At 47.8% G+C, this 12,043-nt stretch overlaps 1 protein-coding gene across 1 annotated transcript in view; it reads right to left on the reverse strand.

Annotated features, from left to right (window-relative positions):
• The window catches only part of BCL9 (B-cell CLL/lymphoma 9), a 12,233-nt gene extending 5,968 nt beyond the window's left edge, over positions 1–6,265 (reverse strand). Inside the window, exons 1-5 of the mRNA XM_009865131.1 lie at positions 6,014–6,265; positions 4,126–4,442; positions 3,012–3,201; positions 2,389–2,488; positions 2–1,951 (exon numbers count right to left, since the gene is read on the reverse strand). Of these exons, the coding sequence (XP_009863433.1) occupies positions 2–1,951; positions 2,389–2,488; positions 3,012–3,201; positions 4,126–4,442; positions 6,014–6,066 (2,610 nt within the window). The 5' untranslated portion in view covers positions 6,067–6,265. The remainder of the gene's footprint in view (position 1; positions 1,952–2,388; positions 2,489–3,011; positions 3,202–4,125; positions 4,443–6,013) is intronic.
• Positions 6,266–12,043: the final 5,778 nt, after the last annotated feature.

The following is a 12,043-nucleotide window of genomic DNA, read 5'->3' on the forward strand; positions in this document are numbered from 1 at the left end:
ATCCCGTCATGGGAGACTGGACCTGGCGCATCGTGGGGGACTTCAGGGGGTTGATTCCTGGCGAATGCACCTGACCGGCTGCGGAGATATCCAAGGGCTTGCGGCCGAGGCTGCGCTGCGCAGGGGGAGCAGTGTTGAGGCTATTAGGGTTACTGGTGGGATTGAGAGGTAGTGGCGGCATGTGGCTGAGCCGGTTGTTAGTCCTTTGGTCAGGCCCGATCTGTTCTCTGAGATTTCGGAGACCGACTCCTGGGCCCTGAGACATGGGAAGGAAAGGCCTGGGACCCATGCCATACTCCTGCTGCGGGTGCTCCCCAAAAGGCAGCGGCACCATTTTCTGCTGAGAGGAGAGCATCTCCGAGACGCCAGGACGCAGTTTCATCATCTCTTCCGGCCCGACTCCTGCCTCCCTCAGCTTCTGAGGGACCAGGGGTGGGTTGGAGCCCATGCTGACATTCATGCCCATGTCCCCCTTCATGCTGCCGGGGCCCATGCCAAACTCCAGCTCCCTGCTGGAGCCCATTTGCGGGGGCATTCCTTTTGGGAAGTCTCCCCTGGAGGGGCTCATCGGCCCTTCCACCGGCATGCGAGGGAAGATGGGGTTGTTCCCAGGCTCCATGTGTCTCTGGGAGGGCATCATCCTGTTTATCTCCATGCCGGGCCTGATGCCTTCCATGTTCAGGCCAGGAGGGAGGCCCATCTGCTTCTCAGCCAGCTGCTGCTGATAGAGCTCTTCGGGCAGGCCCTGCGGGTTGGGAAACCGCTCCCCTCGGCCAGGGCCACTGAAGACACCCTGGCCAGGAGGGAAGTTTCGGCCGTCTGGGATTTTTGGCACATCATCTGGCCAACTAACTCCTGAAAGCCCAGGCCGGGAGGCGGGATTCGGGACACTGGGGCCCTCCATGTCAGGGTTCATCATTCCTGCAAAACCAGGCAGGCGCATCTGGCTCCCGGGCACGTTGGGATGGGGGGCCATACCCCTGGGGGGCAGAGAGTGCGACATGTTCATGCCTTCAGGGAAGGGCTCTGGACCCCCAGGTCCCCAGCCCTCCCCAGGAGTCATCTGGTAAGGAGGGGGAGGGCCTCGGACCACCCCGCGAGGCCCATGCTGATGGACCATCATGTCCTGTAGGGAACACTGCTGCACGACCACTTGCTCTTGCTTTCTTCGTTTCTCCTCATAAAACTCCTGCTGCAGCTTGAGCCAGGCCACCTGCTCAGGAGTCATGTGGTCCAGGTGGTCTGGGCCTATGGGTCCTGACTGGGAATTCATTGGTGGTGGCCCCATTTCATCTGGGGAAAAAGGCATGTCCCTGTGCCCTTGAGGGCCAAACGGAGCCCCTCCATCTGTCCGAGACCCTGACCCTTTGCCTAAACTTTGGGATTGAGCCATCATGGCCTGTATTGGCCCTTCAGGTTTCTTTTGGGGACCGTCCAGCACCCCAGCATTTGGGGGTGGCCCTCCACTTTGCCCTCCTGCAAACTCCTTCTCATCAGGGAAGAGCATGCGCTGTATGTCTCTCAGGGTCTGCAACGAGCGCTCCCGATGCTCCAGCTGCTCCTGCGACAGTCCATCTGGATTCTCGCCCAAACTGGACGGGTCCCCACCAGACACCTGCTGGGGAGGACCTTTGGGGTCTGCAGCAGAGCTATTGCTACCTTGGGAAACCGGGCTAACTGCTCGGTTATTGGGGGTTGAACTCTGCCCAAACCCTTCTGTCTGCAATGGGGCAGAGTTGGCAGGGCTGCCCACAGACATCACTTTGCTTTCCACGCTGGGACTGTCCTGATCTATGGGACACGGTGGGCCAGTGGATTTGGATACTGGCGCTGACACGGGCGGAGTCGGCTGCATTTTGGCGTTCTGGGGAGGGTTCTGGTCCTGGGCAGGAGGGGGCTGGGGCTGCGGCAGGGGCTTGGGTTCAGTCCGAAGTGCAGTGATCTGGGGATTCTGCAAGAGAAAGCCACACATTGTCACTCGATCTTCTTACAGCTGGGTCACACAAGCAGCAGTGCAAATGAAATGCCCTGTCTCAGCCCCACCAGCCCACACTTTGCAAGAGTAGCCTTCATGCAGCGATTACAGAACAGCATCTTGGCCATACAGAAACCTACTTTGCTCAAGCATTACAACAGGTACCCCCTTGCTTGTGTGCTAGCTCTGCCTGAGCAATGGGTCAGAAATGTGCTACCGAAATGTTTTAAGACTCCAACTCTTCTCTGGATGATCCAAGGTATTAATTTGCAGAAGGCTAGAAAGACAACTGCCTCTCTCTTTTCCACCTTAAAACTTACTTTAGAGTGTAAATAGTCCTCCCTCTCTCTGAATCACATATACACAAGCACATTTACCATTTCCCCTCCCAACCACATGCAGGTATTCCCTACCAAGGGTACAGTGTTTCGTTCCGCCTTGCTGTTTGAAACATTCTGGATATGAAAGGACACGATGGTTTCCACCTGTCCCTTCAGCACAGCTTCTGCAGCCCTGCAGAGACAGACAGACAGGTGCACATATCCAGTTGAAGTGGAGAATCAACTTCTCTTAACTGGTCTCCCTTCTATCCTTCAGCTGGCAGAAGGGAGAAAGACTTAACCACACATATTTCACTCCAGATGACTAGCAAAAGGAAAATGCTTACATCTACAAACTAATCAGTGTTCAGGGTTCATGTCTCAGTTTAAGCCATCACAGCTGCTACTCACTGCATGGATTACAAAACAGTACCTAGCAGCATTTGCAAAAAATAAACCAAAAACACACAAAAACTACACAAAAACCCCCCAAACCAAACCAACAACTAACAAACTCACACCTCAGAGGAAGAACTTCTTCTCAGAGGGCAAGAGGTAGTGACGTTCTCCACTCCAGCCCCTTCAGTATCCCCAAAACAAGTAATCATTTTTTGCTACAACACCACCCTTGATAAAGTGCACTTGAGAATCTCTTAAGAAGAGAGCACAAATATAAGCCCCGCTGTCTGAAGACATTCAAGCATCTACCTACTTACTTGTTGGCCATCTCAGTAGAAAAGACATAAACCACTTTGGATGGAGTCTTCTGCCCACTTGCTGGCTCCAAAGTGGCAGTCAGGCCATGGGAAGGTGTGGAAGACCTTGGGGCTGAAGCATTTGAAGGAGTCATGGAGTGTGGTGTGTGCTGAGACTCCTGGGACTTCACATGATCAGCAGAATTGCAGTCTGGAAGAGGAGAAAGAAGAAAAGAAGGGAATTGCTACCTTGGGAGCTCTTTGAAAATCATTTCTGGGAGCTGATCAGAGCTTTTCCTCCTCTGAAATTTCCTGCTTCTCCCTCAAGCACTAAATAAAGGCAATTCTTCTATTGCACCATGCATCTTCCCCCTAATGCCATGTTGCCCTTTCAGGCACTACTGGGAGAAAGCTCATCTTGTCCCTTTCCAAGGCAAGTGGCAGTTTCCAGAGCCAATCCCTTTAAATCCTCATGGCCACACAGAACAGTAAGAAAACTACACGCTAAAATGAACAAATATAAATACGTCTGTGCCCAAGGAGAACACTCTGTGCAAAGCTACTTTTTTTTTTTCCTCTTCAGCCACCGTAGCCAGGTGACTCAGCAAACAGACAACAGAGGGAAGATGGACAACTGCACATCTAGCCTGATTTTTGCACTGCCTCACAGAGGCAACGTTGGAGCCAGGAACAGAACACAGAAATCCCAACTCTATGGCTTGTGTTACCAGTCAGGGTGCTACAGGTTATGTATCTGTGTTGACAAAACAGGCTTGCATATTGTTCAAAGCCCCAGTTACAACACAGCAGTTCCTGAAAGGCCAAAGGCCAGAAGGAAACCAACAGGTTGCATTTGTACTTTCAAATCCTCTGGGGGAGTTTCAACATTACAATGGAACTTTCCCACCAGAGTCAGGTCTGCACTTTAACTAAGCGTGAACAGGACATTTACCAACGCCAGCTATGACAACCACTCCTCTTCGTCTGCTCTCAAGACCTTTAGACTTCGTTGGCTTGAACTTGCAGAATCCCAGACAAATAAATGTTTCGCTAACACTCACATAGCGAGATTCTCCATCTCACAGAGGACTCGGCCTAATTGTCTGTGCTTGTGCACAAATCCTGGCAAACATACCTTTGATTTCAGGGTCGTCATTAGGAGTCCCAGCTTCCCTCTGTTCAAAGGAGTCTGCCGAAATGCTCCTCTCTCTCTTCCCCTTCCCCTTGGCACCATTTCCAGCCCCATTCTTCAGCCCCATGCTCCCACCTGGGCCAGGGAGCACTTTGGGGGGGTGACCTCCACTTTTGGGGTCACAGGGAGAGGGCTGAGATTGGCTGGTGGAGCCCCCTTGTTTTCCCTGGTTGGAAAATTTGGAATCCAGCTGAGGGTTGCCAGACGGGGACATCACTGTAGGGGGACGGACCATCACCTCCTGCTTTGATTTGGGGCTACTGAGGGCAGAGCAAAAAAAAAGAAAAATAAAAGTGACATCACACATGGATCTGTAGGAACAGATTAGAGAGAAGGAAAAAACAACCACTGCCACCTTTACAAGCTAAAACAATTGCTGACAAATAAAAAATGTCTGCAAGCTTAGAGTCATGGAGGTACTTTTTTGAACGTGCCCTGAAAGGGTTATTATCCAAGATGGGATCTCATTGCTCAAGAAGGCACCAGGGCAAGCTACAGACCTGCCAGATCCCAGGAACTGCTGTCACATGAGGACCTACCTCTGGGGCTTCTGTCAATAAAGACAACGGTTTCTATGTGCACAGAGAAGCACCTCACACCAAGACCGGCTCAGAGTAAACAAACAAGGCACAATAAAGTTCACTTCACCACTCTCCTAGACCCCAACCATACACTGCAGCTCTGATCAGAGCAGACCACCACCCCACCCTTCGCCCCATCCGTTGCACTTCCCTATCCAGTTCTACAGGGAGCACAAGGAAAACCCAGCATTACTGCAGCATTCATCATACATTGGGGCGAGTTGCCAGGAAAATACAAACCTCTGACCGTGAAAACAATTAAACCAGCTACAACCTGCCTCTGAATAAGGAAAGAGAAGGATACCATCTCCCTGCACACTCCTACAAAATGGGGCAGATGAAGCCTCTTTACTTTGACAAAGGAGATTCAGAGCCCTTCCTTCCCTCTTCCACTCAGCAAACCGCATCCTAAAAATACTTTGTTCCACTGGGTTTTACAGATGTATTAGCCACCCCCTTCCTCCTCACCCTCCAGTTACTCCATTGCTATCAGGTCTTCTGCATTCTGCTTTCCCATCATCACTGTCACTTCCAACAGGCAGCACCTGCTAGCATCCTCACTGGGACTCGCACAAGCTGTTTCCTCCTTTGGACAGACACCTGACTCAGAGGCACCCCCCTCTGAATTACTCTTAAGCTCCAGATGACCTCTAGGAGTAAATAATCAAACTTGAGAATGCTGTCAATCAGACCACCTTAAGTCCCTAGACGCTGCTTCGCTTCCCTACTTTTTTCCCCTTCCAAATTAGCGGAGGAGAGAGGCTGACCTGCTGCACTGGCAGGTGAACGACGCAGAGGATCTCGGAGCACAGCTGATCAGTTCTCCAGGCTGCTCAGGCCAATAATATGGAGGAAGTGTTTTGTGTGAAAGTACAGACAGAAAGACCTTCTGCTGCCCAAGTACCCCTCGGGGAAACAGATAATTAGAAGAGGGGGAAGGAAAAAGAATAGACAGACACAGCATGTTTACTCTCCTACAGCCTATTCAGACACCTGATGGCAGGGAGGAGGGAGTGAGGAACGGAGGATCCGCACCTCGCGAGTTTGCAGCTTTCGGCTCACCCTGAGCCTCGCACACGCAGAGCCTCGTCCGCCCTGCGCAGCCAGTGCTCGGGTACTTGCTGGGTCCAAAGGGAGCACAAAGGAGGACCAGTAAGTCACATGCATCAGTCCTCGGCTAACCCCGCAGCAAAGCAGGGACAGCATCACACACCAATCTCAAGCAGCCGACTGCGGGCTTTTCTCCTCACCTCTGTGTGTTGCCTGATGGGGAGTTCCTCACTTTGGGGTTACTGGAATGCATTGACAGAAATCCTGAGCTCACAGTCTCACACACACACAGATGGGCTCCCGTCAAGTTCCTCTGGGGAGCGTGCCGCCAGAGGCAGCGTCGAAGCACTTTCTGCCACCCGCTTCTCTCAATGCCGGCTGTCTGCTTGCCTTTTTTCTCTTTGCTCCTCTCTGGTTTTGCAGTGGGCGCTTCCCTCCTGCAGCTCCAGCATTCTCTAGATGCGTGCCTCCTGCTGCCCAGGGGAAGTCTCGCATCTCCAGGGCACACTGTTAAAAAAAAAAACACCACACACCCCAACAAGGAGAGAAGAGAAAAACAGTGATTCTCCAGGCAGATGCGTCTGGCGCAAAGCAGTAAATGGCCATTGTTCCCCCCATTACTGAGAAGACACGGAAAGAGCTTTCAGATGACTCAGTACATCTGCGTCTTTCAAACCGGAGGCTACCCTGGCTGGCCATTCAGTTTACAGGCAGTCAGGCCATCTTCTCTTCATCCAAAGCAAATCACTCTGGAGTCAACAAAACAAGGAAGCACAACGTATCTGGACACTTTGATTCCGCATCTGTGCTCAGCTTGAAGACACCTCACAGCAAGTAAGACGGAAGCCCAAATTACAAATCCTCAACATGACTTAGCTATCCAGAATTCCCCAGTGAGTGGCTGTAATTTGATATTTCTTATGAACATAAACGGCTCAAATCTTTTCTGTCTCCTTGGTCCAATATAACTAGACATATGTTCAATGATGTGTGTTAAGGGTTGCACAAAGGGAGGAAAATAAAATAAAAGGCCTTCCTGACCACTTGTAAGCAATCAGCCATGTTGTGATTACTCTGAAAATACTACAGGTTAGTCATATCTATCAGAAAGGCCAAAAGATCAGTAGAGAACTACCTGTCTAAATTTGCTCAGCAACACTATAGAGACTATTAAGAAACCCCAAACAAACAACCCAACAAAACAGAAAAAAACCACCAAAATAAAAAAACTCCACACATCCCAATATAAGCACTTTTTCAGCTCCTTTCTAAGAAACTGTATGTATTATGCAGGCAGTAAGACGCATAAAACTGTTTCTGGAGGAGGCAACTATTGAACATCACTGTCTAAATACTTTGGGCTAAATTATTTTGGAACAAATTTCTGTCTTGTTTATGTTTCAACAAAATCTCTCCTGTTCATCTCACCTACTCAGATGCAAATCCACTTAATTTAGAATCTAACCAAGATTTATTGTTAATGTATTAAGCATTGCTAGTTAAATATTACTCAAATGTAAATATTTCCAGTGTTCCTTCTCAGCACCAAAGAAGCAGTTTCTTCTTGTGTGTGTTGAACGAAACAAAATAAATCTCACCAGATTGGGAGCGTCTTGAACTTTATGAAGAAACTACTGTTAAAATTGCATTTAGAAAACAAAAATCAGTTTGCTTATGTGCTGACACCACAGGATTAAGAAACACAGGCACTATATGACCACCTCTGTCCAAGGAGAGTTATCAGTAACTTCTAGTATTGAGCACCATGGTTTTCCAGTTCCCCAAATTTATCTTGTTGCGAGACTGCACCGTTACACTTTTTAGTGTCTTTGCTCTGCTGTACTTTAACATGACAATGCTCCACACTGCAGCTCTCCTCTCTACCACACACCTCCTTCACCACCCAGAGAAATCATCCTGCTCCCTATTCTCACCTCCACTGTACTTTGCAAGCCCATTAATGCAGGGGAATTGTTTCTGCAATAAAGGTCTCGTTTTTAATGCTTCCTATTGGGCACAATCAGATGAACTGCAGCCTGAGCCATGCACTCCAGAGGATCCACATGCCTCTCTGGGGCTATCAGCTGGTTATCCCTCTGATTTTGAGAACAATGTTGCAGTTAATCTATTACTACTGTTACTACAATCATGCTGTAATTCGGACTGGTGCTATACAGATACATTAAAGATGAGAGAACATCTTCAGTTATCTAAACCGCACCGTCTCTGCATGCAAATTTGGCTCCTATGTCTGTTTTGACAACAGAACCATTAACATCGTTGACAGCACCCAATTCCACTTTTCAGAAGAGATTTATTCATCTGCAGAAGCCAGATGAATACTCAGTGATACTTCAGGGTCCTCAGTTAAGGAGCAGGTGTGACTGAAAACAGTGAATTTCAAGTAAAAAAAGGAAAAAGGAACAATAGCATTAAGGTAAGGAGAGCTGTATGCTAAAAGCAGGATGCAGATGTCTGTGTGATGAACTTAAGTATTCTAGCTGTTTCATCCTCTGCTTTTCCCCTTCTGATATTTATACATTATCACTGTAACTTTTATTACGAGAATTTCCTCAGACTCCCGCTCTTGTATGGTGCGATGAGGAAGCATGAAGAACAGAATCAGAATCACACTGGCTACACAACATTTCTGACATCACCAAACTTCCAAGTATTCTGCAGGGGAAAAAAAAAAAAGTTCTGATTTTTTTAACCCTGCTTTTTTCATTATCCAATATACATGTATCTTCCATCTATTAGAATTGATACGCTCTGCAAGGGAAGTGCATCTTCCAATCTCAGTTCAAATTTCTTCTTACCAGAGCAAGCTATAAAGGATACATCAATATATTCATTGGTGGAACAACAGCAACTCAGCTCACTCAGCTTCTCATTTCTGAACACTGGGAATGCACCATTTTTTATACTGTGAAACGGAATGCCTCATGATTTTTCTAAATGCACTTCTAACATATGCATGTCTTGGAATCTAGGATTCAATAACGGAAAAAAAGCTTTGGAGAAATGTATTTTTGCAGCTAGAGTCTGCCTGCCATAGCAAAGCCTTTATCATTGCTCTAAAATTAGAGGCAAGGTCACTGACAGTGAATGGTCAAAACATTTTTCAAGACATTTTGGAGAGCTACACTCAAGACTAATATTTTCAGTATTGCTTTTCAGGTATGCCAGGCAACGGCTGCAGGAAAAAGGTTTAACTGGCCACTTGTTCTCACCACCTCTTTCCTGACCACATCAGTGCAAGATCTTAACTAACCCAAGGGATACAGCAGAAATCTCTATTCAGCTGGATTAGTCCCCTGATCTGGCTGATTGTGTAACCACATCAGTGCCATTGCAAGCTCAAAGGAGGAGGTGAAAAGGTGAAAAGTAGCCTCTCCCCACTTGGTTGCAAGCTTCCAATTTGGATGGCTTAAAATGACTCCAAGCGTCAACCACAGAGACAAAAAGAGATGGACTTGCATTTGTGGAGCTATGATAGGTTCCCCTTTCCAACAAGTAGCTTACCAAGACCCCTGGTGTCACGACACAGCAGTACTCATTGTGGAGGTCATGAGTTATGAACCACTGGTCTCACAAGAAAAGATCACCTGGAAAAAGAAGAGAAGGAAGAGCTTCAGCAACAAGAATGCACAGCCAAGCTATATGCCCCTCCCATGCATTCAGCCACAGAAGCAGAGGAATTAAAACTTGCTGTGAACCACTGACAAGAGAAAGCTGCTGCTCAGACAGACAAGATTTGTCAGCACCAAAAAAGCTACCACTAGACTGGAAGAGTCTGAAGATGTGTGCTGCACATGGAGGGGAAATAGGTCAGATCTGCTTTAGCACTCCCACATTTGAGCTAGCTGGATTCCCATGAGCTCATCTGCACTTACAGAAACTGGCACAAGGATCGGACACGTAACCTTCCCTTCTCTGCACCCACCTCTATTCAAAGGCTCACACCTTCCCCTCACTATGTGCCCAGCAACTTCTGCCAAATCCCTAAGCTTGGTATATTCAACCTCCTCCACAGCGAGACGACATAAATAAAAACATCAAGCACCAGGTAAAGCCAGGTGATCACACCTAGGGGAAAACCAAGAAGGTTTTAGAAGGAGGAAGCACTATCTACTGTTCTGGCAGCTCCTACTTCACATCATTGTGCTACACTACAGGGAGAAGGGAATCCAACTGCAAACCTTCGCAAGTGAGAGACACTGCAAGTTTGCTCAAGATAGAGGGGTTATCCCCCACCTTGAACTACATTTATTTCCTGTAAGGCCAAAGAAGTTCATGGCCCAAGAACTGATCAGCTACACTTTCAGCAACAGAGACAACCCTGCACCAATTAATGTTCACTCACATGTTAAAGCAAGTTTAAGTGCCTGAAAGTTCAGTGATACAAGGAAATGCAGACTCTGAGGAATGGCTTAATAGGGAAATTTGAGTTCAGTAAAGAAAGAGCAACTACCTGTCAGCTTCTCCCACACCCTCTGCAAAAACTGGAGAGGCTGCAGGAACAACAGTATCAATTCAGACAACGCTCGCACTGTCAGGGCCAGCACGGACTCTCAGAACACTCTCGGCTATTTACACAGAGCAGCCAGCCTTGCAGTTGAAGTATGACTGCAAACTGAAATCGCTACCAGAGGTTTTCTGTGTAATCCCAATGCATTCTGCTGACCAGATCTCCCACAAGGAACACAGGAGCTGTTGCAAGGCTCAATTAGTTACGCATTGTGAAACTCTGTGCATATTCTTTTCCCTCCAACGTTCTCCAACTATTATCTTCTGCAGCTTCACCTTAATAATGTAGCAACGTGCTGTCATGTAATCCACTTCAACAAAACCAAACTACAAAGCTAGTCCCAAACAATGCAGCTACATTCTCCACCCAGTCCAGCCAAACCAAACAATGAAATCATCAGCGTGATAGACCATCCTTATCTAGCCAAGTCACACCTGCAGACAGAAGCTGAAACAAACATCTATCGCAACAGGCTGCTTCACCCAGTAAAACCTACCACAGCAGCACAATCCTCCCTGAATCCAATTACCCAGTTGTATCTCCTCTCTCCTTTTCTCCACCCCACCCAACAAAACAATACAGGCTGAGCCATGGCAGTGCCAATACAGACACACCTCTATCATAGCAGTGACAGAAATCGCCTTCTCCCTTGAAAGGGAAATCATGTGAACACCAGCACACATCGGGATGGAGAGACTCCATCACGGCCAACAGTCAGAGCTCTATTACTTGAAACATTCGAGTCCAGTCTGACAAAGAACTAGAGCAGGAGAGCCTTACCGACCATCGCTCAAGACTGCAAGAGGGACACAAATGATCAGACACAATCCACCTTTAAGGCCACCCAGACAGTTATTCCAATGTAAATTCCATCCCCTAGTTTGCTACTTCTGCTGCTCACCTGCACCGTCTTAGCCCACAGGCAGCACAAGACAGCTCGCTTCATAGTGAATTTGAGAGCACAATGGTGAAAGCATGTACACAAGCAGCTATCACAGAGTAACTAAAAAGATACAAAAGCACACCTTCCTTTACCTTTTGGTAAAGTGTTCATGTACTTAGACAAACTAGCCATCACTAAAAGTAAAAAAAACCCCAAACATCTAAACTAGCTTATTCCTACCTTAGGCCCTTAAGGTGGAGAAGCTTGAGAGTAACAAGTGGTCAGATACTTGGAGGTATACAGCATTATAGCTACTTCAGCAGCAACAGCTGCAGTTATCACTGATTCACTTCAGTCTTTTCTCCTTCTTTGAGAAGGAGAATGTGGAGAGATGAAATAAAGACATACCAAATAGACAAAAGTATCAAACTTGTGGCCTTACTGTGACACGAAGCATTAAAGGCATGAAACCTCTTTCTCTGTCTACAAGAAAGAGCATACTTCTTTTTTTTTCCCCATGGCCTTTTTGAGACTGCCAGTCTGTGCTGGACGGGGGGTGGTGAAAAACCCAAAATCAGCATGGAAAAAGAAAAAAGGCTAGAGACACACCACTACGAAAATAAATGGTAACTTCGAGCACAAGCTGAGCCAGCACCCTGAGTTATAGCTGTGACAAGTGGAGTGGGCAAGAAAGGAGAGAGTGGCGTAAGAGACTGCTCTGCAAAGAGCAGCAGCTTCAGGAGGGACCAAGAACAGCAGCACCAGCACCAGGAGCTTTGAGCAACCAACCGCTCATCCTGCTGGCCACCAGGAAGC

This window comes from Apaloderma vittatum, unplaced genomic scaffold (genome assembly GCF_000703405.1).
Source record: "Apaloderma vittatum isolate BGI_N311 unplaced genomic scaffold, ASM70340v1 scaffold31632, whole genome shotgun sequence".
Taxonomy (NCBI): domain Eukaryota; kingdom Metazoa; phylum Chordata; class Aves; order Trogoniformes; family Trogonidae; genus Apaloderma; species Apaloderma vittatum.